This window comes from Hippocampus guttulatus, chromosome 10 (genome assembly GCF_054856545.1).
Source record: "Hippocampus guttulatus isolate MCC_2025c chromosome 10, RoL_Hgut_1.0, whole genome shotgun sequence".
NCBI lineage: Eukaryota > Metazoa > Chordata > Actinopteri > Syngnathiformes > Syngnathidae > Hippocampus > Hippocampus guttulatus.
Window position 1 is genome coordinate 11,786,359 of NC_141270.1, and position 26,709 is coordinate 11,813,067.

General features: G+C 41.4%; 2 protein-coding genes across 6 annotated transcripts; both read left to right on the forward strand.

Annotated features, from left to right (window-relative positions):
• Nucleotides 1-1,463: 1,463 nt before the first annotated feature.
• psap (prosaposin) lies at nt 1,464-11,096 on the forward strand. The gene is made up of 14 exons (XM_086121781.1): nt 1,464-1,623; nt 4,129-4,262; nt 4,417-4,491; nt 4,575-4,700; nt 5,011-5,205; nt 5,280-5,423; nt 6,937-6,993; nt 7,838-8,011; nt 8,097-8,189; nt 8,272-8,455; nt 9,301-9,464; nt 9,539-9,619; nt 9,713-9,820; nt 10,448-11,096. The coding sequence occupies exons 1-14, from the start codon at nt 1,590-1,592 to the stop codon at nt 10,481-10,483; spliced, it is 1,605 nt and encodes a 534-aa protein (XP_085977907.1). The 5' UTR covers nt 1,464-1,589; the 3' UTR covers nt 10,484-11,096.
• A 3,319-nt stretch (nt 11,097-14,415) lies between these two features.
• slc29a3 (solute carrier family 29 member 3) lies at nt 14,416-24,954 on the forward strand. Of its 5 annotated transcripts, none has more exons than XM_086122499.1 (7): nt 14,416-14,562; nt 15,896-16,032; nt 16,545-16,863; nt 17,923-18,005; nt 18,419-18,645; nt 22,058-22,220; nt 22,853-24,954. In XM_086122499.1, the coding sequence occupies exons 3-7, from the start codon at nt 16,579-16,581 to the stop codon at nt 23,469-23,471; spliced, it is 1,377 nt and encodes a 458-aa protein (XP_085978625.1). In that variant the 5' UTR covers nt 14,416-14,562; nt 15,896-16,032; nt 16,545-16,578; the 3' UTR covers nt 23,472-24,954. The 5 variants fall into 5 exon arrangements, with proteins under 5 accessions (XP_085978625.1, XP_085978624.1, XP_085978628.1 ...); XM_086122498.1 differs by having other exon boundaries at nt 15,896-16,018; XM_086122502.1 differs by having other exon boundaries at nt 15,902-16,032.
• The last annotated feature ends 1,755 nt before the right edge of the window (nt 24,955-26,709 follow it).

Here is a 26,709-nt window from a genome sequence, read left to right on the forward strand (position 1 = left end):
GAGTTTTAAAGGCCATAGAGTAAAAATGTGATATGAAAACCTACAGAGTCGGGGCTTACCTCAGAGGCAGCCTGTTCCACAGCTTTGGAGCTGCTACTGCGAAAGCCCCCACCACATCGTTTACCTGTTTGTCCATCTTAAGTTCACAGTCGATTTTGACCCCAAGATTAGTCACTGCGTTGACTTGTGAGGGTAAAGTGGTTCAGATCATGGATGGATGGAAGTTTTGAGCCAGCCATGCTTCACCATCTTTGAGGCATGCAACCCCCCCCCCCCCCAAAAAAAAAACAACCTTTTAAGGACCAAGCTTATTTTGGTGTAAGGGCATGTAAATTTAACTGTAACTGCATTAAAAAAGTCGAAGGGGATGCCACGTTTAATAAAATTGGAACCAAGAGGGAACAAGTACAAGAGCTGAGCTGAGCCCTGGGGCACTCTGCAATTGAGATGCGCTGTAGAGGACACAACTAATGCCAATACAGTGCTCCACTGTGCCAAACGCTGCAGTGAGATCTAACAATTCACCAAGCTATGTTTGCTGTGCTTTTAACAAACGGCAAAGTTTGCCAAGCACCTACAATTACCTAACGGAAGGTGGATGAATTAAAGGTCAATCTGTAAATGCCATAGCTGTCATCTTCTACTCACATGATCTCAGCAAATTAACAGTTAGTGGTGGTTCCCAGATTTTGGCTTATGTACCCCCAAACCTTTTCGTTATACCAAGAGTAGTAGTACCCTCTTACTCATACGTGTTGGTGATTCTCCAAAAGTAGAACATGATACATTTGAAAAGAAAATTTTGTTTCATTTCCGTAATTTAACATTTTTATTTCGAGGCATTGTCTTCTTTTTAACACAAATTAAACATAAAAATAAATGTCGTCTTGAAAACAATATTAATAAAAAATACGAATCAAAAGAAAGATTAAACCTGCCTTTGTTGTATAAATCTTATGCCATTTTCCACCTAAAATGGAGATCCTTTGACGAACAGGACGACAGGCATTTCAACTTGAAACAGGAACAAAATACTGAACAAATAATAATCCGACCCACTACTGTATAGCAGTTTTACTAAGCCAAGATTTGAACCCCAAACCTCAGAGCTGTTACATCGACGTGCCAGCCACTACATCAAGTTGTTGCCAGTTATATATCCAACAGCTGAATTCATACTGTACATTTATACTAAAATATTCTTTAAATGAAAGTATAGAAAACATAAAACGAATAATTAAAAACGCAATGCTAACAAAATGCATTCTTGGCCCATGTGTAATCATGTAAAAGAAAAATGAAGAAATATGTCAAATATATCTTTCAAAACTCAAGGTTGAAAGTGCACCCCCAATCCGAAAATGAAGGAATCGAATGTAGTACTTTGTACTTGTAGCAATCTTGCTACGAAACAAAGCTGGCTTGGCGGAGGTCACGAGTCAAGTGACACTGTTAAGTCACATGTTTATGCTGAGTAGTCAGCTGACTGGCAGCCATAAAGGCTTGAACACAAGTCGCAGCTTGCGTTTTGCATTGGAAGCTCTTACCTCCAGCGGTGTCACTCTGACGAGCCAGAAAACAGCGGAGTCATGCTGCTTCTCACTCTCCTTTTCGTGTTCTCAGGTAATGTCCAAACTCATATAAGGAAAATTGAACATTGATACAGTATTAGTCATATACGGAAGTGGCAGTGAAGTCCTTTTGGTTTATAGCTATTTATTGAAAAGCGGGAAGCGACACAATGTAGCCTTCAAAGACAATACACACTAGTAGAACACAGATGATCGACTGCAGCTGCTACCACGAACTTGTTCGTATAATACCCTTGTCGTCGTACATTTCCCCAAGTGTGCAAATTGTATGACTATAATGTGTCGAGGTTAAATATTAATTGGCGCTTCCTGTTCAGATAGCGTTGTTAGCATCGAAGCTAGCGGATGGTTAGGAGAGTTACACCGTGTTTTTATTTTTTTCCACCGCAGAAATAAGGCATTAAGAGGTTTACTACTCATTTAGATTATTCATTTATTGATATCTTGTACTGTACTCCCGCGCTGTTATTTTTTTCCATTTCTTGGTCACGTATGTCTTGACATTATTTTCTGTGAATGTTGTTGACTCTCAAGTCTCGTTATGCTGAAAATGGAATTTCGTTCAGTTACCTGCCACAAACTTTCATTCAGCATTCAAAGGGGCCGAACGCCTGCTCTGGTTTCCTTCTCCTTGTTCCCGTTTCTGCTGCACCGTTATGACAACATTTTCAGCTACCCTGCAAGATAAACGACTTGCAGTACAGTACTTCTAAATAAATAGGTCATATGAATGCATATTTTGATATGCTGCCCTTTAATAAACCGGACTTGAAAATTTCATTTTTATTGCTTAACCAAATCTACACAGATATTTTGGTTTCGTGTGTGAAGTGCTTATCTTTTCTCCCAATTCTCGTGAGACTGAGAGTAAACACTTACTATATTTGTTTTGTAGACTTTGAACGTTCACCTTCTTGAATTTTCTGCAAAGATATTCGCTAATGGCTTACTTAGTCCAGAAGCCTCGGCCCACTAATATATCTCTCCTTGCACAAACTCCTGATTATTAGCTTAATCTTAAGCCTTCTAAAGAGGAAAAGTAGTTTTTGTTTCTGGATAGTCGGTCCCTTCCCCGCCTTTTAAATTTTATTTTTATAAATCTTTCAGGATTATTTAGTGAGGTTCTACCTGGAATACAGCCTGTTATTTTGGCTCTATGGTGCCATGACTGAAGTGAAGGGGGTGTGCGGTTTCAATCTGTTTTGCTAAATCACTATCTATGTAGCCGCTTGCTGATATTTTTATAGTCCTGTATACATGGTCTTCTTTCCATTTTCCTTTAAAACACATTGATCAAACACAATCTCTTCTATGACTGAGCAACCTTGTTTTTTTTTATTACAATGTCAAAATGTTTTCATAAGACCTTCGTTAACTGCAAAGGCATTTTGCTTAACTGTGATAACTAGAAACTACGCACACACACACACACACACACACACACACACACACACACACACACACACACACACAGAGTATATTCTCAACATCTTACTTTGACTAGTAAACTGTCCTACTTGGATAAGTGGAGAGAGTACTGTTTGAAAGGAAATTCAACTCTAATGTAAAGGCTTAATGTGTTTTAACATTACCGTTTCTAGCTGATGATGATATTTAAAAAATGTGTACTTTTAACTACTCAGTTTCCAGTGTACATGTTTTTATCATTGTTATGGCTCACCTCTTTTCTGGGATTGGTCATGTGATGTTTGCAAGCTGATCCCTTGGGCACTTTGACTAGCAATTTAGCACTGTTACATCACTGTATGACAAATGACAAAGAACATATTACACTAGTGTCTGCAAATAAAGAGACATTTGAACCATTTAATAGAAGACTCCATGGGAGTCATAAACCCTTTGAAAATCTAAAATGAATATCAATATTCTTTTCTTTTTCAATTTTGTAGCAGAGAATTGTTGAAAGCGAAATGTCAGGCCATCCGCCATTTTCTACGTGTCTTTAATATTCGATATGAATTGCGCAAATAATATTGGAAACCTGATCTCGGACAACATCATACAATCAAAAGCAACAACTTTGTATACATCTACGGAGTTTTGCTTGATACATCTCCAAGAAGGAAGCATATTCACAATTTGCTTCACTTAGCCACATCCAATGCGGCTGCACCGTCGACCTACTAAAAAGGTGTCTTTAGATATGTAATGTAAATGTTGTCGATGAGAATACTTCGCGGCTGTCTCAAAAGGTGCCATTCAAGATGGGATCGGCAGTGCTACGCGAATGTATGGAACAAAGTAAGTGCTATGTCGTCTGTAGGTATTACGCGAGCAAAAAGTAAAAAGTGCCCATCTCTACACATTCTGATTGACCCGGATCGATCTTAAACTGCTCTTATCTGAACCTCTTCTGAAATACCCGTTTGGTAATTCATTTTAGCCAAATTTGGAATCCCAGACTGCTTGATTATAAATGTGTGACACAGATAAAAGCCAAACGGTTGGAATGGATTTTCTTGTTTTTCGATGGAAGTGGTAGTCTATAACTGATTGTTCGTCGCCTAATTTGCAGTTGGGGCCACCCCTCTGCTGGGCACAGAGCAGTGTGCCCGTGGACCCTCTTACTGGTGTCAGAATGTGAAGACTGCGTCTCTGTGTGGTGCTGTGACTCACTGCCAGCAAAACGTCTGGAACAAACCCCAGATGGTGAGACTCCTCCTCCTTTGTTCATAATTACTTCCATTTTCCTTTTATCTGAACCATCGATTCTATTTTGTATTTTTCCAATCAAGATGAGACCTTTCTAACGCTCCTAGAATTGTCTTCTTTAAATGACACTTTATTTTTAATCTTGTTCTAGAAAAGCGTGCCATGTGACTTGTGTAAGGAAGTGGTCATGGTAATTATGCAGATTTTGAAGGACAATGCCACACAGGTATTAAACATAATTTCTAATTGTCTTTCTGTGCTTTTATTCATATATTCTCCCAAAATGTTGAGTTACTGGTGTGATTGCAGGCAGAGGTTCTTGGTTACCTGGAGAAAGCCTGCCAGCTCATTCCTGACAAAGGTTTGAGTGCAGAGTGCAAGGAGTTGGTTGACAGTTACTACTCCATCATCGTGTCAATCATCATTGGAGAGCTGGTGAATGGTCTTCTCGCGCTTTTTGAGTAACACTTTTTGAGTGCATACTGCTTTGTCTTTAGTCAGTTATATAAATGATGCCGCTGCCCGTATGAGTGTCGACGAAAAAGTGTCTTGTCAAGAAAGTGACAAGAGCTGATCCGATGCTATTGATAGGGAAGTGATTTCAAGTAGAAGTAGAAGTGGAAATGGAGAAGCCATTATGCAAGACAGAGCCTTGGAACAGGCCATTGTTGCCACACATGCTTTATGCTTTCACACAGGATGTGTTAAGTGTTGTTCATTTTTTTTGTTGTTGTTGTTTTTTTAGGAAAATCCTGGTGTGGCTTGTGGAGCTATTGGCTTGTGTCTCTCCCAGCAGATGGCCCTGGCTGAATTTCACGAGCAGCTGATGTCTAATGAGATCCCACAGATTGACCTCTCCAAGTCAGCCACACCTTTCCTCCTCAATGTGCCTGGGCTGTTGTACCCACAGAAAAACCCCAAACCAGAAACTCCAGTCAAAGTATGCTCTTGGCACTGCTATCAACTTGTACGGTCAGCACTAGTCCTTAAAAATTGCCTCCTTTCTCTCCTTAGGGAAGTAATGATGTATGCCAGGACTGCATCAAGTTCATGACTGATGCACAATCGGAGGAAAAAGACAATCCCTCATTTGTAAACTCGCTTATTGTGAAATTTGAAGAGAATTGTGACAAGATGGGACCTGGTTTGTCAGATATGGTGAGCGCAACACACTATTGTTTACAGTTTTCTGTGTCTTACCACCTCCCATAAAATATTGATACAACCAGTGTAGGGTTACAGGACGAAATCCTTTTATTTTTTTCATTTCATAACAGTCATCACAACACTACAAATATTGAAGCCCCTAAGCTTTATCTGTGTTCATTTTAATGCTAGTCAACCTCTGATTTGTTCAAATATTCCCATTAAGAATCTCCATGCAATATCTGTACTATTATTAAAAATTTCACTCCATGCAATGTTTTTCAACATTGATGGTCGTCATACAAATCAGAAGTTAAACCGTATGTAACAAACATTAAAATACTCATAATTGCTAAATGGCTAACAATAAGAAATGTAGCTGATGCGACGCACGCATGGCTTAACGTCTACTGTCATGCAAGTATGACATGAATTCAACCACTGGTGTTAAAAAGTAACACACCAAACTTTAATGTCACAATTGACCAGATGGGCGCAAGCTACTTGTCAGCTAGCGTGGAAAGCTAACATAAGTCGACATTCGTAATTTTTTTTCCTTTTTGGACAAAACTGATGACTCAAGTCCATAATACAAGTAATAGGTAATCAGTTATTTGTTCACAAGTAGTCAATATCAGTCTAAAAAAGCCAACAGAAATAGGAACAAGAAAACGGGAAGTGTCAACATACTGTGATACAACTGGTAACTGAAGTCAACATAGTCTAACAGAAACGGTACTACTGTGCGATTACCCACCAGGCTACTGAAACGTGCTTGTGAAGATTCTCCTTCATCCAGGTCATTTCATTCTCGGGGCATTGAATGGAAGGCACCTGGATTGTTCTTGTTGTCTTAGGTTTCATCAGTCGAAGGCTTTGTTAGAAGTGCAACCAACCCGAATTAGTGTGGAAAACCCAACTCTTGAAGCTCCAAGTTGGAGGCATTCCCCAAACCACAAATCGTATCATTCTTTTGAATTGGTTACTGAAATGCTCGATAATGCTGGAAAAAAAAGTATGTGGACACCTCCAGAGTCTCTGCTTAGAATGAGCCCTCTTGTTTCACCCCAGAGTGTCATGTACAGTGTGTAGTCCACGTTCTTGTGCTCTTCCCGTTGACCTTCATAAAAAGTTCCAAAAAAACAAAGTTAATTGTTTAGTAGTAATGTCTACTGAAGTGCAGTTTAACTCATTACACGCAAGGCATAATTTTTGCAAAATATCATTTTAGAAATGTGCTTTTCTTTTCACTTTCTGTGTTCCAAGTTTCGATTCCGCTGTAATGTAATCAGAAAGTTTCACTTTTGGGGGGAAGTGTCATAGAACCTTTGATATCTTTTCTTAGCCATAAAGTGTTAAAAAAACTAAAAATCAGTTCACCGCTGTGATTTTCAAACGTTTACGCTGAAGTCTTATGAGATATGCTGATGTCTGTTTGTCCTTAGCGTTTGCAACTTAAAAAACAAAGTGACCTTGGAAGCACACGCAGTTCTCACTGACTGACTTGTTGCTCTTCCCCTTGTAGTGCAAGCAGTATATTAGCATGTATGGCAGCGATGTTCTTCAAAGGATCTTCTCCTTGGTGAGTCCCTCAGTGTCATGACATACCTAAAAGTGACTTATAGAACATGTCTATTCATAAAAACTAAAAGGACAAGATTTTGTTCAAATTGGTGAAGCTCATCTGACCTGCTGAGATGTATATCTCTTCCCCCCACCCCCCTTCCACATTTATTCACCCTTTCATCCAAATCCTTTCTTTTTCCCTTTTGGCTTTGTGCTGCTCCTCAGGAACAGGTACGTCTTGTATGATCACATTGGAGCTTTTTAACCCTTAGCTTTTGCTACGCATATTGACCTGTGCTAGTGTTACTTACCGGTACCCAACACTGTAGCGACTAACGTCAGGCATCGAGTTGCACTGCCTTAACATACCATAACATTTTGCTGCTTTTAATATTGACCTGTGCTAGTGTTACTTACCGGTACCCAACACTGTAGCGACTAACGTCAGGCATCGAGTTGCACTGCCTTAACATACCATAACATTTTGCTGCTTTTAATAAACTGCACAAGGATTGCTTGCTTTTCCACATCAAGTAAGCATACTGAATATATACATGTGATGGGTTCTTGAGTCTTGTGACCCGCGAGAGCAAATTAGTCTGTTGTGACTTGCGTTGGAAGTACCATCTTGAATTGACTGTACATCTGTTTTCTGATTTGGGGCGGATTTGATCCAATACCTCACTCACCGCTGCACAAATGTTCACTTAAGGATTTGCATGAATGTCCAGTTCCAGCAATTTACATTGTATCTTAACTAAACTTGTGCATGGGGATTAAAAATTGTGGAATGGTATGTGGGTTGCATAGATGTAGCATCAGGGCCATCCGTGGCAATTTGAAACGTTTTCTGTCCCCAGGATCCCAAGGATGTCTGTTCCATTGCTGGCTTCTGTAGTGCAGGCAAAAATTCCACTCCGATGTTGAAGCTGCAGGCTGCTGAATTTAGACCTGCCTCCAAGATGGTGCCTGCTCTGAAGCTTGTTCCTGCCACCAAGGTGGAATCTGCCAAGTTGACGAAAGTAACCAGTCAGGTTAGATGCTCTGTTATTTTTAATTGGCTGAAACCAAATTCCATTGTATAAGACAATTTCATAATAGCTGTGTTCTGTGTTCCAGCCTATGGTGCGAGTTCGGGATTCCCCTTCATGTGTTCTCTGTGAGGTTGTGATGGAGCAGTTGGAAAACATTTTGAAAAATCAGTCAACTGAGGTAGGTTGTGCATACATAAAGCTAACATAGTTGTTTATGTAGTTTCTGTTACACATGAATCCATCCTCTACATTTGTCCCAGGAAGAGGTGGTTGCAGCTTTGGAGAAGGTTTGTGATTATTTGCCCACCTCCATGACTAATGAGTGCAAGGATCTGATCGGCACCTATGGCAAGGCCATCTTTGAGCTATTAGTGCAGCAGGCTGACCCAAAGACTGTTTGCACCATCCTGGCACTCTGCAATAATGCCAGACCTGCATATATTCGTAAGTGCTCGTTGTGTACATCCATCCATCCAATTTCAACACCGCTTATCCTGTACAGGGTCGCGGGGGAATACGGGAGCCTATCCCAGCTGACTCGGGCAGAAGGCGGGTTACAGTGCGAACTGGTTGCCAGTCAGTCTCAGGTCACACTTTGAGACAAAACAAACATTCACATTCAAGTGGGAACCGATCCCACACTGCCTGAACATAAGTGGAGCGCATGTACTGTACCACGACCCTATCGGCGACCCTTATTCCATCGAATGAAGGCAAAAAGTCCCACCCAACACTACAACCTTCTCCATGATGCTGTTTGAGCTTCAGTTGGGTTTAATGAACATGAATGTTTTAAACAATAGAAAAAAAAACGCTCTTCAAATGTTTATATTTAGAGGTTCCATTGTTTAAACAGCTGCATGATGTCTGGTGGCGATGTGTTTTCGTTATTTAGAACATAAGGTTACATGTATTTTTAATTTGTTTTACATGTTTCATTTTGTGGTGAGGAATTTTTGTAATTGATTACAGAGGGTAAACATATGTCCACAAGCAAAGGTACATTAAATGGAAATATACACATTTTACTTAGTGATTTAAAAATACATTTACATACAGTGAAAGACCAACCTCAAAACCTGGTTTTAGAAACACTTAAAAAACGCTTTCAGACGTCTGAAAGTCTTAACCCTTGCTCATGTAGACAAAAAGCCATTAATACCTGCACGTCTAATTTAGCTATGTGTGTGTGTGCATATTTAATGAACTACATCTTAATCTTGGAATTAAAACTTGAAAATGCACCAAGTTGTACTGTACTCATGATCTAAAGCCACGACTCATTCCAGCTGCCCTTGATAAGACTACCTTCAAAAATGGTGCCTACTGCAAGGTGTGCAAGCAGGCTGTCACCTACATAGATGAAATCCTTGAAAAGAATGCGACTGAGGCACAAATTGAAGAGGCAGTGAGGAAAGTTTGCAATTACTTGCCCGCCTCCATCCAGAGAGAGGTGACAAGATTCACATCAAACTATGTGAAACATCTCTTATTCTGACTGTCATGTTAAGTCTTGTTTGCCAACAGTGTGACCAGCTGATTCAAGAGTACGAGCCCATACTTGTACAATTAATTCTTCAGACGCTCGACCCAGACTTTGTGTGCCTGGTGGGTATATTGTCGTTTTCACCATGTTTGTAGGTCGGGAAAGTTTGGTCTGGGCCAGTTAAGCAGTGTTTGTGTGTGTGCATGTGTTAAAAGCAAATTGGCGCCTGTCCGGAGCCGCTGCGCAGACTGATGGGAAGAGAGCAGTGCACCATGGGACCTTCATTCTGGTGCAAGAACATGATGACAGCAATCCAATGCGATGTACGTCACTTGCACATACGCTACTCTATTGAGTAGAAATTCTGTTGTTTTAGTGATTGTTGCACAGCTTGCAGTTCTCTAATAAGCAGCTCAAAGGCAAAATTCTAACAGGTGTTTTGATCTGTGAATTGAAAAATACATTTTCTGGTTGCGTTAGAATCGGCATTTCACTTGATTGCATCATGAGACAAAGACGGACGGCACCCGACAACTGATCAACAATGTTCAGTACTACTGTGAGACTTCAAACAGGATCTTCTTCCTGAGGAAAGTGGCAACTAGCTTAGGCACATCACAGAAAGGCACAGAAGTGGACATCCTTGAAAATGTATTGGTCAATTCATGGATCAAACACCTGGTGTTAATTTTGCCATTCAGATGGTTGGAGAACAGAAATTTCTGCAAAACATTGAAGCACGGAACATTTGGACATGTTTTGCAATGAGCAAATTAAGTTCCCTTGTAAAGTTGCTCGTGCATTTTAGGTTTATTCGGAAATCTCACCTGAGAGCCAAATATACAGAATTTTTTGTGAATAGATTTATTATGATTCTTATTATTCATATGGATGCATTTGAATTACAAACTGAAGTGATCCTAACTTTCAGGGGTCTCTTTGTCTTTCAGGCGGTGGCTCACTGCAAGCGCCATATGTGGGCATAGAAGAGGATCAGCGCCCACTGCAACGTCGTAGGGAATTAACTGCATTGCTGCTTCCTACTTCAACTGTTTTAGTTTCTCTACTAGACTAAGTGACTGTATAATTTGATATGATTTGTGGAAAGGGACAGGACTTTTTTTTTCCCCCTTTGGGGTAGGGGCGGGGTGAATTACATGTACACAGCCAATTTATCACTATCAGATTTTTCAGTTTGGCATATTTGAGTTGTATTCGTGTGCTTGCTGCATCTGATATGTAGTAACAAAAGTTAAGTTTCACATGTGGTACCGTGTTAGGAGCAACAGGTCATGGTTAGGGCTTTTTCTCCTTGCAAGCAAACAGATTACCGATATGTATGAAAAATGACTGTCAGATTTAACCTTTTAGCAGCATGTCGAATTCTCAAGAAAATCTGTATTTTGTCAGTCATGTTTTATTGTGATGTTTTTTTAGGAGATAATGTGGCCTGGAGTTTTCCTTCCATCGTTTGCACTTTTGCAGTGGTTTGTAACTGATAGTTTTTACACCAAGCATCTTCTCTTCTGCATTAATACTATGAGCCAGCTGTAAATTGATCAGATAATTTTAACGATTAAAATGATCCAAATCCCTGGACTTGAATGTGCCATTTAAACTTTCTGTAAGTGCATACAACCTTTAGGAAAATCTTGACTATCGTTTTGAAATCAGGATGTTGGATGGTATACTGCAGGGGTGCCCATTACGTCGATCGCGATTGACCGGTAGATCTCTCAGTCCCAAGTAGATTCGAGGAGAAAAAAAACAACAACCATTTGTGTGTCTTTGTACATGTTAGTAATATATTTTTTGTGTTAATGTACGCTGCACCCTAATCATCCTATCGGTCTCATTTTCACAAAATAAATATTTAAACAATAAAATAAAGCAGGTAAATCTTGAATTTACGGTGGCGCGTGATTACGTCACTGGAAGTTGTTAGCGCTCAGCAGTCCGCAATTGCAGCTTGTGATCAGAGCTGTTGCGCTCTTATCTTTTATCGTCTTTATTGTCATTCAGTTTGCTTCGTGTACAATTCACTGAGGGCACGGGTAAAGAAAAGAATAGGAACCTAGGAGGGCCCAGGGAAGCACTTTAAAACGCGTGCCGGTAAGGATAGGTCCCGTGAGGTTAGTTGATCGAAAAGTATATCTTTGGTCCAATAAGTTTGGGCACCCCTGGTATACTGTCTCCCACAAATGTCAGCCATTGATTCCAACGTTGTTTATTTATTTTTTGTCCCCTCCGCCCAATACTCCACCAGACTAGGTAGCCAATGAAAAGTTCAGATTTTCCTTTTAACTTAGATTTGCAAATTGAAGTGAACAGAATCCACCATAAATGAAAGAAGACGCTACAAACAAAACGAGTCGCAAGCTATTCACATTGCTTTTGTGGCGGTATCTCCTGAGTAACGTGGAGGAGGAAGCTGTTGTGCAAGGTATGTCATCAAAAACAAGGCCTTACAACAAACGTGTTGAGCCATTTGAGCAACAAACACCCAAATGTTGCAGTGGAAAGCATGGAAATGTGAGTAGAGTAGAGTTCACATATAAACTGCACTTTAGCCGCTAATACAGTACCCAGCTATGAGTCACTGGACAAAAGCATGCAGTCATGTCATTTATTTGATCATGCACATTTGCAAATTGCAATGATGCTATAATTTAAAATTTATGTTCACACTTTAGAGCATGTTATTCCCGAGCTGGTCCATTTTTAGTTAAGTGCTTTTTAAAATTTGCTCTGCATTTTTTGTACTGTTGAGAATAAATGAAAAAAAATGTGTTAAAATGTTGAATTAATATAATTTGTTGTCAGTCACAATGCTTTAAAAGTGATGATTACTTGTACAGTATATGAATGTACTATCAAAAGGGCCCTTGCGGTTGAAGCCAGACGGCAGCCATCTTACATTGCTCCTGTTACTCCAGTACAGTACTTTTGTTTTTACATTGAAGACACTGTTATTAGTGCGTGTTTCATGCCAAGATCACGGAGGGAGCAATGTGAGCCTCTTTAAAATAACCAATTTCATTCTTTGTATCGACTATTCCGAGTATATTATCTCAATACAGTATTGTGAATTGTGACTGGCAAGGTTTAGGTTTACATATCACAGCCACTTTTTCCTGGTGGGATTTGATTTCATTTCATTGTTGATGATTATGACAACATGATGCAGTCGAATTTAAGTTATTATAGCATTAAGTTATGCACCTCATAAGAGAAAATTACAAATTGTTTTCTACGTGATCAAATTTGCGTGTAGCACTTCTCCCAGACTGATTGGTACAACTCTGTCATACACGGTGGCAATCTCACCGTAGAGTCAGAAAACAACGTGAAAACGCCGTGGAGAAATCAATGTCTTCAAGCGAGCAAAGTGGTTGGCAACGTAAGATGGCGTCCTGACCGTAAGCGACATTGTTAGTAATTTCATATACTGTATGTCTGTTGCCAGATTGAATTTCAATAAATAAATAAACAAATAATTTCTCCCTAAAAATATCCCGGTCTCCCATGGGGGTAAAAAAAGACGAGGGCGATTGGAAAAAAAACGAGCACCAGCAGCATCTCTGATGTGCGGAGGCTTCAAAATAGTGTGCAACAAGCATTCCCCAATAATAAGAATGGGGGGACAGCGAAGTGATGCGGACGATTTCTGTCACATTTAACAGTGTTCACGGAAGAAGACAGTAGCGCCCTAATCTCTAATTTCAGGCAAATTCATACCTTATATTGAATACATATCTCTCCGCACATCACTAGTGTATATTATATTTTTATTTTAAAAAAGCAAAAAAACGAGAGAACCTCATGAAAAAAAATATATTTTTTGTAAGACCCCCCTGTCACGTATGCGAGGTGGTGGTGGACCCCAAAAAGCAGGCAGGAGGGAGGAGCAGGGTGTATTTGAAGAATTGTATTTAAAACAAAGAAAACTAAATCCCAAACACACAAAGTCCAAAGTATCAAACAAAAACCATGATTAAAGCTAAAACATAACAATGAACTAAACATGACAGAAACTAAGATCAAACAGCAACACACATGACAGTAGCAAGAAGGAACAATGACCCGACACTGAGTGTTCGGGCTGGGAGTCCTTTTAAAGCCCTAATTAGTTATGACCAACAGGTGTGCAGCTGCCGGGGGAGCCCTACAGTGCCACCTGTTGGTCCCTAAACCGAATCATGACACCCCCCAGTTAAGCAATTTCCTGAGCCGAAAGAGAGAAAAAATACTGGCGCCGTACCTGTATACGTGTATGATACGTACAGTATATGTCCAGCATTCAGTAATCCGTATTTGTATGTGAACTGAAATGCGTCAATAACGTAAAGAAATGCACCAGAAAAGTCATAATTACCTTGTATATTTATATGTATGTATGTATGTATGTATTTTTGTATGTATGTATGTATGTATGTATGCATTACTAACTAACTGTGTTTATACAGCGATAACTGAGCGTGCCTTCTGTGTCGCGTGATAACGCGTGATACAGTAGCCTCAAAACAGCGCATGTCTGGAGCCTCGACCGTGGCACTGAAATCATTACCAGGTACAGAGTGGTAAAACGGATATAAATTATGGTTCATAAATTTGTCGCTGACTCATTTTCAGCAGTTTTAAGAGTACCGGTAACTTTATTTTGGAACATCAACATCGAATCTCATTCTCAAATGTGGCATCCGGTATATTTTCAGAATTACAGTTTATTATTTTTCGAAAATAATACATCGCGTTTTACGTTCCACGCCTCAAAAGGAATTATTTTAACTGTATACAAGAGTGTTAATGTTGGTGAGTGCACAAGTCTCGTGTTTTAGAAAGTATAGCATAACTTGTACTTTTGGAAAATCCCTTAGTCTGAAATTTTTTTTACCGGAAAAGGCGGAAATACTGAAGTTGTTCCTAGTCAATGGAACGAGTGAGTGTTTTGTCCTGTTGTTTATCCGCACTCTACACTAGGGAAGACGCGAGGGGAAAGATGTGTTGCGGTTTCACTGTAACAGGAGAATACCTGAGAAACAGGTTGTGACCTAGCAACAGTGAGGTATGTTGTCATATTTGTATTATCACCATGACAGTCATTTTGTGTTACTAATTGTCAATTCATGTATACAGAACTTTTTGTGGATCGCCTCAAACAAGCAGTTGAACGGCTAATGAATTTTGACAACCTTAACTAGTACTAACATTCTGTCATCATGATTAAAACGGCATGACACATTTTTGCCTGAAACGTGTACGCGGTTATGTTACTTCCGAACTTGAATGTGCCGAGTCTGCAGTCTCGAGTTAAGCGTGTCACTGCATTTTCCAGGCTAGTGTCATGTGAACAAATTGGTTCCTCATTGCTTTCCATATGCAGTTGGGTATACGACAAATGGTTTCATCTGTGCATACCTTCAACTTTCCACTGAGTATTGGTGAAAAGCATGAGTAAGAAGTTAGAAATCTTCTTTGTGTTCTGTAGCGTTTACAGCGACCTTGCAGGTGTGTACTTCGATTACTACTGTTGGCCATACACTGTATTACATCAGAGGTAACAAACTTGTTTGAAACTGTGAGCTACTTACTGGTTAGTGCGAGGGCTTGCAGTTTTACACACGCTGAAATACATTTGCTCAGATTACCTTTATTAATATGGTGTGGTTAATATTATTTTATGTGATGACACGAATCATTTTAATGATTTCTCTCGGTAATTAGTAAACATAAATTCAAATATCCATCCATTTTCCGATCAGCTTTATCCTCGGGGGGGGGGGGGGGGGTGCTGGCTGTGGGCGAGGGACACCCTGAACCGGTTGCCAGCCAATCGCAGGGCACACAGAGATGAACAACCATCCGCACGCACACTCACACTTAGGGACGATTTAGAGTGTTCAATCAGCTTGCCATGCATGTTTTGGAATGTGGGAGGAAACTGTGGTACCCAGAGAAAACCCGTGGAGGGTCGGGGAGAACATGGAAACTCCACACAGGAAGGCCGCAGCCGGGATCGAACCCACGACCTCCACACTGTGAGGTCGACGCGCTAACTACTGGACCACCAAGCTTCCCTTAAATATGTAAATAATATCAAAATTATAAATAAACACACACACACACACACACACACACACACACACACACACACACACACACAACAACTCACCCTGTTGATTACATTCTGAAGGGCTATATAAATAGGGAGATTTGTGATATTACGTTTCCAGCTGCAAGCATATTTACTCCATTAGACGCGGCGGAAATGTGCGTGACTGCAACCAATGAAGAGGCTAGCTTTTCTTTCTCACTTTGGTATGGAAGTTGAAAGAAACAGAATCCAGGAATAAATGAACAAAGCAGTAAACAGAAAGTAATAGTATCAATTTTCGAAGGTGCAGCTAATCGAGCAGCTGACGGGCAGCATGACCTGGCGTAATTTCCTGAAGATGAAGCTATTTTGACACAGAAGTTCCTGCGGTATCTCCAGAGAGACGTGGAGGAAACCGTTGTGCAAGGTAAAAAAAACAAGGTAATGCAACAAACCTGTTGAATCATTTGAGGTTGAGGTTGAAGTGGAAAGCATGGAAAATGCATGTAGAGTTTGCACAGCCTGCCCATGTAACCGTTCCCAGTTTTGCTGCTACAACTAGCCAGCAGCCACGAGTCAAAAGCAGCAAACCATCGTGTCATTTTTTTTAATCCTGGAAATTGCAACGATGCTATATGTGGGATCAAAACTTCAAAATGATTATCGGTATGTTTACATTTCAAAGTGAATAAATGATTCCATTTTCAGTAGCTCACTGTTATTTTATATTGTTCTAAATTTGTTGTGCTGTTAAATAAAAATGTTTGAAATTAGTGAAAAAATGTTTTATGTAATAAAATGTTGAATTAATCTATAATTATCCTTGTCAGTACCAATGCTTTCAAGATGGCAATACAAAGTCGATACTGTTTCAGGGAAATAATTATTTCGTGTAAAGATGCTCACTTACAAAGATCTTTTCGTCTTCAACACGCCTTTCATTGAATTTTCAGATTTCTATATAACACTGTACACTGCAACTTGCAAATGGACGGAAGAGCACCTGCGCACCCCAGCCTCAATTCCTCCTACATCCCCGTTGCCCTTGACAACTCTCTTTCATCAGAGGATGAGGAGAGTGAGGATCAGTCTCCTTCATCAGCTTCCCTGGCCGTACGCTACACCCCTGATGACCGCTACTCTTTGGTCTACATCATCTTCTTTCTCATGGGCATCGGCTCTCTGCTGCCTTGGAACTTTTTCGTCACGGCCAAAAGCTACTGGCTTTACAAAATGAGCAACAGTACAGAGGAGCAGCGGTCTGGCCTCAGCGTGAGTATGACATATGAGGGCTGTGTGTGTGTGTGTGTGTGTGTCGTAGGGATGCATGTGACTGGGTGGATTCGTGACTGGCAACACATTAATAACATTAGAAGCACCTCAGAAATTTGCCAAGAACAGTTTGTTCAACGTGAGAAGAGTTCAAAAGCTACAATCCAAGTAAATCTCGATAAAATAAATGCTGATTGGACTAAATAATTTGGTCATTCAATTCATTTATTTTCCTCTTTTACACGCAGCTCACACAAACTTTCAAAATCAGAGCAGCAACAGAAGACCTGGAATGCATCCACTATTTAAACAGAACAGGGCAAAGTGAACTATTGCGACAATTCCGCGATTTCACACAGTAAGACTGCATTGCCCAGTCAGCTAATTAGACATCATGTGTGATGACTTCAGCTTCAGGTGTGAAATCTAAAATAATTTCAGCACATCACCCCTGTCCCAGCATTGCAAAATTGCATTTTATATACACAGGCGTCGTCCCTCTTTTGGTGCAGCTCTAATTTGACCCCTGACGGTGCAAAATTGATGAATCGACTTTGTCCTCGCATTTTGCGTCCACGTAGAAAATGGTCACTTTTAGAGGCAAAGTAAATAAAAGCTTATTGAAGACTACTCACCTCTGTCTCTCTTTTCACTTTCCATTCATACCACAGCCTGTTCTAACATGACTGCCCCGGTGATTGCACCAAGGTCCACATGGGCATGGGTGGATAAGTTTGGCATGCTCAAACTTGAACCAAATCCATCATCTCTGCGATGAACATCGTATGAGATTCACTTTTGGATTTTCTGTGACCAGTGTAGTGAATGTCTGTGAAATTTTCACAGCTATGAAACCTTTCCTGAGAAAATCTGCATGGCGTCATATGTGGCCATGTCCGACATAAAATAGCAGGCTCTTAACAAAATGGACGAGTTCTCCCCGTCCATCAACAATAATATGTTGCGGGGTAAATTTCCCCATGTGCCACCTTTATTTCTGTGCGCATACTGTCAACAACTCCTTGAACTAATGTGTTGTTATTCTCCTCTCGTTCACAGGACTACTTCGAAAGTTACCTGACATTTGCTTCTACGGTGCCTTCCGTGCTGTGCTTGATTCTTAACTACGTTCTCGTGAACAGGTCACTTGCATCTACATCATTACATGATGCTTTGTCCCACATTTTTTATTATTGATTATTTGTCCCACAATGGGGAAATTTACAGTCTACAGCAGCAAGATTGTGGGTATGTATATAGAGAGGCATATATCAGTCATAACTGCACTTCTAGGGACTCACTCAAGAAGCTCACACTGTATGTATTCACCCTTTCATGCACCCTGTAACCTGATAACATGGCAAGCTGTACTCTGTAGTAACCGCTGTCCCCGAAAGGGTGAAATTAGATAATTGATCTGTAATGAATATGAAATAATAGTTCAGAGAAAGCCTAGCCATCTGAAGGGGTGCTGTCAAACATCTGCTGAAATGTTCTGTCCTGTACATTTGTGGTGCTGGCAACTCATAGTGTTGTGCTCCCTTGTGCTCTCCAGGCTGTCTCCAAATGTGCGCATCTTGTCATCTCTCTTTGTCATACTGCTGGTGTTTGTCGGGACCACCATACTGGTCAAGGTGGATGTGTCCGGCTGCAGGGAGGAATTCTTTGCGGGCACACTGGCCAGCGTGGCTGTTGTGAGCGGTGCTTCTAACATCTTCTGTGGCAGTGTGTTTGGCATTAGTGGGCACTTCCCGATGAGGATCTCTCAAGCTCTCATATCAGGTACAGACTTGGGGCCTGATTTACAAATGTTTTATGCATGTAAAAAGGTGATTGCTCATGCGCAGATTTGGAAGCTGATCCACGAAGCCGGTGCGCCCAGGATTGTGTCCGTCAAATGGGCAATATTGCTGCACAGTTCATTTTGTGCAATATGTTTTCACTTTTTTTTTAAACTGAGAGCTTCTTCGTGGGTACCGATTAATACCATTTGATGCACACTTTTCAATTAATAATTTGCTCAAGTTACCCATCACTACATTAATTGATGCAAAGACATCATGACTTTTTCTTCACAATGATTATCAACAATGACTCAATTAGAGAGGAATCCGATAAATACCAAAATGCAGCAATTTATTTCTCTGAATCTCAGCCAGTGGTTACATTTTCAAATGGTCACTTTGACACCCTTCCTAAGAAATCACAATGTCCCATCACTGATTAACTAGTTTATGGAAAAGGCCCACGGCTTACTGATGTGGTCGTTAGTGGCGAGCTTGTCCTGGGTCACAAATGTGTATGTGACAGCAGTTGAGAACCACTGGTCTTCTTGAGCAATGAGTAAGAGCAGTTCTCCTCTGATAAAAGTACTTTCAACTGTGTATTTTTTTGCGTCCGGGTTTTTTTATTTCAGTGCATTGTGGCGGGGTGGCCCGGTAGTCCAGTGGTTAGAATCAGAATCAGAATCATCTTTATTGGCCAAGTATGTAGAACACACAAGGAATTTGTCTCCGGTATAACACGCTGCATTAGTATCATCGTAAACAACAAATCATTGAACCATTTTAGAGTAACCAGTAGCAGTATTTGTAGTACAAGAAGAGTGACTACGTCAGTGACTGTTTAAGGAGTTAATGGCTAGAGGGAAGAAGCTGTTTAAGTGTCTACTGGATTTGGTGCGCATGGATCTGTAGCGTCTGCCTGAGGGGAGTAGCTGGAAAAGGTGGTGGGCAGGGTGCGGGGGATCCAGGAGGATTTTCCGTGCCCTTGTCTTGATTCTTGCAGTGTGCAAGTCCTCAAGAGTGGGTAGGGCGGTGCCAACGATTTTTTCCGCCGTCCTAACTGTCCGTTGAAGTCGGATTTTGTCCTTTTTTGTGGCGGCCCCAAACCAAACCGTGATGGAAGAACACAGGATTGATTCGATGACTGCCGTGTAGAACTGTCGTAGCACCTCCTGTGGCAGGCCATGCTTCCTCAGCAGCCTCAGGAAGTACATCCTCTGCCGGGCCCTTTTCAGGATGGAGATGGTGTTGACTTCCCACTTCATGTCCTGGGAGACTGTGATTCCCAGGAACTTGAAGGTCTCGACGGTTGACACGGGGCAGTTGGATAGTGTGAGGGGCAACTGTGGAGAAGAATGTTTCCTGAAGTCCACGATCATCTCTACAGTCTTGAGCGTGTTCAGCCCGAGGTTGTGTCGGCTGCACCAGAGCTCCAGCTGCTCCACTTGTTGGCGGTACGCAGACTCGTCGCCGTCTTTGATGAGACCAATGACCGTGGTGTCGTCTGCGAACTTTATGAGTTTGACAGCTGGATCTGTTGAGGTGCAATCGTTTGTGTAGAGAGAGAAGAGCAGTGGAGAGAGGACACATCCCTGTGGGGCTCCAGTGCTGGTGGTGCGTATTGATGATGTTGTTGCTCCCAGTCTCACCTGTTGTGTCCGTCCCGTCAGGAAGCTGAGGATCCACTGGCAGATCGTAGGGGACACACCGAGGTGGAGAAGTTTGGGGGTGAGGAGTTCCGGGATGATGGTGTTGAACGCAGAGCTGAAATCCACAAACAGAATCCTTGCATAGGTCCCTGTGCTGTCGAGGTGCTCGAGGATGTAGTGCAGACCTATGTTGACTGCGTCTTCCACAGACCTGTTTGCCCGGTAGGCAAACTGGAGAGGGTCCAGCAGAGGTCCGGTGACGTTCTTTAGGTGGTTCAGCACAAGGCGTTCAAAGGACTTCATGACCACAGACGTCAGGGCGACAGGCCTATAGTCGTTCAGTTCCGATGTTGCCGATTTCTTGGGAACTGGGATGATGGTAGACTGTTTGAAGCAGGATGGGACCTCACACAGCTCCAGAGATCTGTTGAAGATTTGTGTGAAGACCGGAGCCAGCTGGTCAGCGCAGACTTTCAGGCAGGAGGGGGACACTTTGTCGGGCCCCGCAGCTTTCTTGATCTTCTGCTGCTTGAAGAGCCGTCTCACGTCCTGTTCGTGGATCTGTAGTGGAGAAAAAGAGGGTGGAGGGGTAGATAGAGTAGTTTCTGGTAGAGGTGGGTGTGTGTGGGAAATGGGGGTGTCCTTTTCAAATCGGCAGAAAAACATGTTTAGTTCATTAGCAAGACCCTTATTGTTCACTGGGGGGATGGCATTCTATAGTTAGTGATTGCTTTCAGGCCATTCCATACAGATGCAGAGTCGTTAGCAGAGAACTGGTTTTTCAGCCTCTCTGCATAGCTTCTCTTAGCGATGTTAATTTCCTTTGTCAATTGGTTTCGGGCGTGTTTGTACAGTGCCCGATCTCCACTTCTAAATGCAGCCTCTCGCATTTAGAAGAGAATTCACATTAGCACGTCGACTTCGCAGTGCAGAGGTACCGGGTTCAATTCCAGCTCCGGCCTCCCTGTGTGGAGTTTGCATGTTCTCCCCGGGCCTGCGTGGGTTTTCTCCGGGTACTCCGGTTTCCTCCCACATTCCAAAAACATGCATGGCAGGCTGATTGAACACTCTAAATTGTCCCTAGGTGTGAATGTGAGCGTGGATGGTTGTTCGTCTCTGTGTGCCCTGCGATTGGCTGGCAACCGATTCAGGGTGTCCCCCGCCCACTGCCCGAAGACAGCTGGGATAGGCTCCAGCACCCCCCGCGACCCTAGTGAGGATCAAGCTGTTCGGAAAATGGATGGATGGAGTGCATTGTGGCAATTATTGCTGGGCTCTCCCAGAACAGTTTTCGAGTGTGATGTCTCAAATATTACGCAATGTTATGCAGGATGGGCAGATACGTACATTGTTTGTTTTTTATTTGATTGCCGCTTCGCCCAGAATTATCGAGCAATAGCAACGTAAATGAGCGAAGACAATTTGGTGTCTTAAATTAATTCAACATGCACGTTTTTTTGGAATGCGGGAGGAAGCCAGAGTGCCCAGAGATAACCTACACAAGCATGGCGAGAATATGTAAACTCCATACAGAAAGGCACGAGGATTCAAACCCCATAAGTCAGAACCTCTTTCGAACCACTTACCATCATGCTGCCCATTTACAAGTCCTCAAAAGCAAATTTTAAGGTCATTTTGAGTCAGTAAGTTAATGTCCTTGTATCTGCATACTGTATCATGTTCCTATTGTCTTAAGTCTTTGTCTGTTTAATTTGCAAAGTGGTTTCAGTGACTGACCATGTAATCCATTGTGTCACATAGGTCAGGCTATGGGAGGAACACTAAGTGCTGTTGCATCAATAGCAGACATTGCACTGGCAAAGGACGTGACCGAAAGCGCCCTGGCGTATTTCTTGACCGCAGACATCTTCATCCTGCTCTGCATCTTTGCATACCTCTTGCTCCCCAAGCTGGCCTTCTCAAGGTGCACAAAGATGCATACACAAGCTCTATCTGTCATTTCCTTAATTAAATGAACACATACTGTATTTTATGAAGAGGAAATGTGGATATGAATGAACAGCCCTTTTTGAGTGGGTTGAAGATAACTTCATCCTTCATTAGTCAGATAGAAGAGAGAATTCACATGCAACAGCAGCTCAAGAACATATAGTATTACAAAACATTATTAAAAATGTTTTGTGAAAAGCCACCTCACCAGCGCGGTAGCTTTGGCCTTGTTTTTGTTTGTCTGATGCTAAAGGCTTTGGTCAAGGCGGATTGACTTCTGAACAGTTCTACTAGTTATTCATTTTGTCTCAAAACCTTCCGATGACTGCCTAAAGAAAGAAACGTCCCCTTTTCCAAATCATACCGACGCAGCCGTCCGCATAGGAAATCACTATTACCTATATTTACGCTTGATTTGCAAAAAAATAAAAATATAAACAAACATGTGAACTCCACACTGCAAGGCCGGAATCGGAATCCAACCCTGCACCTCTGCACTGTGAGGTGGACGTGCTAACCAGTCGACCGCATGAATTAAAAAAAAATCGTCTGTGATGATCAGTGAAATATTTATCGTCATGCAAGATGTTTTTTTCCTTCATGTAGATACTACATGATGGCTGCCTCAATCACCATTCCAGGAGAGAGCAGCACGGGAGGAGAAGCAGCACCCTCCCAAACACCTCCATTGAAGCCCATTCTCCAGAAGACGTGGGTTCTGGGGATGAGTGTCTTTTACGTGTTCTGTGTGACCATCATGGTGTTCCCTGCGGTGTTGTCCGGCATCCAGTCCGTCGACAAAGACAGCGGCAGCCCGTGGACCGACACCTACTTTGTTCCCCTTGCCGGCTTCCTCCTGTATAACGTTGCAGACTTCTGTGGCAGGCAGTCCACCGCCTGGCTGCAGGTACCGGGCCCCACCAGCCGACTTCTGCCCGCGCTGGTTGTGTGCCGTTCCGTCTTGGTACCTCTCATCATCTTCTGCAACTACCAGCCCAGGGACCACCTCCACATTGTGCTCTTCACTCACGATGTGTATCCCATTGTCTTCAACTCCCTGTTAGGCTTCTCCAACGGCTACCTGGGGACTCTGCCGATGATCTACGGGCCCAAGGTTGTGCCCCGGGAGCTGGCAGAGGCCACCGGAGTGGTCATGTCCTTCTTCCTTGCTTTGGGACTTACCACCGGATCTGCTCTTTCCCTCGTTCTTGTACATATTATCTGATTATGTATATTATGCATCGTTAAAGCTCTGAAGGAGCATTGCAATATACAGTATTTCACAAAAGTGAACACCTTAGGACCAGGCCCTGCCATAAATAATGAAAATGCATGAGTAATTGACACCAGCCCAAGAAAGAGTTACGGTCACCTATAGATGACAACAAATAGCAGCAAAACACCAAGTGAAGAGCTTTTAGCATAGTTCCGTGGCACCAAAATGCTACAAGATGGTAGCAAAGCAATATATATTGCTTTGGCCTGAGAACAAAAACAGTAAATAGATCAGCAAATATCTTAGGGTAGCTGAAAAGAAAATCTGTGAATGTCAACACAAATAGTTTACTGTCCACCACTGACATTTTTGCTATATCTTTTTTAAAGGGACGACATTGAAGAAATGAAGCTATCTTTAGTATTGTGGTTGGAATTTACATTAGTGTACGACTGTACCATGTCATGCTGAGAGTTGCTCCTCGCATGTTTCACTCTTTCATGCTACTAGCTGAGGTAAACAAATTAGCATACACGGTCCTCGTTATGATGCAATACAGTTTTACACAAGTGCAAGCCAAAGCCACAATAATACTAAACATGGTAAAATGAATGTGTACCTCAAAGTCTCAGTTGAAAAACAACAGCACAGTATTTGATCGTGTTCTCATTTTGGATGTCAAACCGTGCCGTTAGCTGCAGTTATAATGTTAATGTTATAATGTTGTGGCTGGCTGTTTACATGTTGAAATGAGTACAACGTGACCGCACGTAAAATCATGTTGTTAAAGGTGTCTTTAATTAACTTTAAGGAAAAATATGGTATGAGTCCAACATGGCCGCATACTGTGACAAATGATTTTTTTTTTTTTTTTTTTTTGGTTTTATCTTTTGGTCTTTCCACTATTCAGGGATTGTGCGACGGTGGCTTGGTGGCATATAGCCCGGTCCGAAATCTGTGTAGCCTCAGCTAAACCCCTCCAGCATTTATTTGATCTTCCAAAATATGTGTACTGTATACATTATTTTTGTAGCCCTCAATACACTCCTTTTAGCCCCAGGAGGAAAAAAATCCTGGAGCCACCCTTGCCCTTAAGAGACAAATTCTGGTTTTCTGTCATTCAGCCCTCCATTTTTTGCAGCCCTTATTCTCACATGGTTCATGGGTGTGCTGGAGCCGGTCCAAGCTGTCTTTGGGTGAGAGGTGGTGTACACCCTGAACTGGTTGCGAGCCATTGGCAGGATTTTCTGTCATTTTACCATTGTGCTACACTTGTAGATGCGTATATGTACAGGTAGAGCTCAAGAAATTAGAATATCTTGGAAAAACATTTATGAGTTCAACCAAAAAGTGGAACTGATTAAAAAAAGAATAGTACATAAGAAACAATCAACAAGAACTTGAATGCATTGGTCCAATGTTTCATTTTTTTAAATTGAACTAGTGAAATGAACGTTTACATTTTCTAATTGAGATAAACCTGTCAAATGTCTATTGTTTGTATTTATTATTCTCATTCATCTTATTTTTCACATTGTTGATTATCTTTGTATTATTATTTCTGTTACTTTTACACTGAAACGTTAATTTTCAATCTTTGCTTTGTTATTGAAATCTTTGGGTGTTATTGAAAAATGGTGTTCACTTACGGCAATTGCCAAAAGAGGGCAGCAAAGGGCAACGTTGAGAGCACTTGTCAGGGAAGCGCTCAAAATATTCCCCCCCGAAATACTTCAAAACACACATACGTAACTCCTGACAACCGTTGTGTATTTTAAACAGTGGCGTTCCGCAGGGCCAGCAAGGCCTTCTCTGCTGGCCTAAACATTCTCAGAAAAGTAAATGTAATAAATTTACCTTTCTGAGAATAAATTACTTTTATTTTCAGAAATATGTCAAGAAAATTATTCTCTGTATTCTTTACGTCATATTATTTCCACTTAGTTGAGTGGCTTTCAATGTTATTTAAAATAACATTGAAAGCCACTCGATAAATTACTTATTTATTATGGTAGAGTTTTTAACCAATCATATTTCAGACAACTTGTGTTGCCAGGTAAAATAAACTTGCTCGGGGCCTTCAGATTAAACAGAGCAGGCCCATGTGCGCTGTAAATGAACGGGCACAGTCAGTTTGCAATAGCCAAACAGATCACGAGTCTGCGTACCAAGGCCGTTCGGTGATTGGATTAGCGCCTGCTAGAGGGAGCTGTTGCTGCATTTAGACCCAAAATGGCCGAAGGAGAAGACGTTGATCTGGTTGCAGGACTACTTTCCACACAATTTTCAAGACGGACCTTCCACTGGATTTACCAATTTAAGTTGTTTTACCAAGGCAGCAAGGAAACATCAGAGCACGGCTGGGCACTTACAAGCTACGGTGCGTTTAAAAACGTTTGGGGACACTCGCGTAGATGTGCAAGCTCAGTGAACAGGCACTACATTGGTGAGTAAATGAATTTTATTTTACATTTCTTCTTGTTATTTTATTTCGTTAGTATTAATGGTCACGAAATAAAATGACAAAGATACAAAAATGTATCAAATAAATCAGCTCACCTGCAATTTATAATGGCGGATTGTAGTCAGCTTCGTGCACTAAAATTCGTTCAATCTCAGCTGCTCAACATTTTCAGTTTTTTGCTGTTGTATAGCCTATTCTCAAAATGCAAATGATCTGTTAATTTTATTTTCAAAGAATAGTTTGTTTTGTTATTGTGTGGTTGGTGTCTTATATGAAACTGCGACATTGCGCAATTTATTGGACAGACTTTTTTATGACCACACAGCGTAATTTGGGTGGTATTTTATTTAGTATTTTTTAAATCTTTTTATTTTTGACAATATCTGTAAATTTAGTTTCCTGCTCTTGATTGTGAATGCATACTTGATGGTTTTAAATGCTCCTGAAATTAAGTGCTGCCTGACAAGCCTATATTGTGTTAATGTATGTGATGTCACTGAAGGCCTAAGGTTGAAATGCACGGCCCGCCACTGATTTTAAATAAACATATCTGTACTTTTATCAGTAACATTATGAATCATTATAATATATTAGTTAACTCCTTCATCTGGCTGGAACTGAAAGCCACCCAAGTTACCAAAGACTATCTCAGTTGTACAACAGTGACAGATGGTACAAACGATTCGTCTAGTCAGTGTGTATTTGATTATTAATTCGCTCATCAAGAAGCAACTGCTTCGGTGGAAATTGCAGTATAAAGTGTGAATCAACAAATAGATGTGT

What these genes read in the sequence shown, in the direction of transcription:
- slc29a3 (XM_086122499.1), top strand. Translation starts at nt 16,579, where the DNA reads ATGGACGGAAGAGCACCTGCGCACCCCAGCCTCAATTCCTCCTACATC. An exon ending in AGCAGCGGTCTGGCCTCAGC is followed by an intron (nt 16,864 to 17,922) that starts GTGAGTATGACA and finishes TCTCGTTCACAG; the next exon opens with GACTACTTCGAAAGTTACCT. An exon ending in CCCAAGCTGGCCTTCTCAAG is followed by an intron (nt 22,221 to 22,852) that starts GTGCACAAAGAT and finishes TCCTTCATGTAG; the next exon opens with ATACTACATGATGGCTGCCT.
- psap (XM_086121781.1), top strand. Translation starts at nt 1,590, where the DNA reads ATGCTGCTTCTCACTCTCCTTTTCGTGTTCTCAG. An exon ending in CAATCATCATTGGAGAGCTG is followed by an intron (nt 4,701 to 5,010) that starts GTGAATGGTCTT and finishes TTGTTTTTTTAG; the next exon opens with GAAAATCCTGGTGTGGCTTG. An exon ending in TGACAGCAATCCAATGCGAT is followed by an intron (nt 9,821 to 10,447) that starts GTACGTCACTTG and finishes TTTGTCTTTCAG; the next exon opens with GCGGTGGCTCACTGCAAGCG.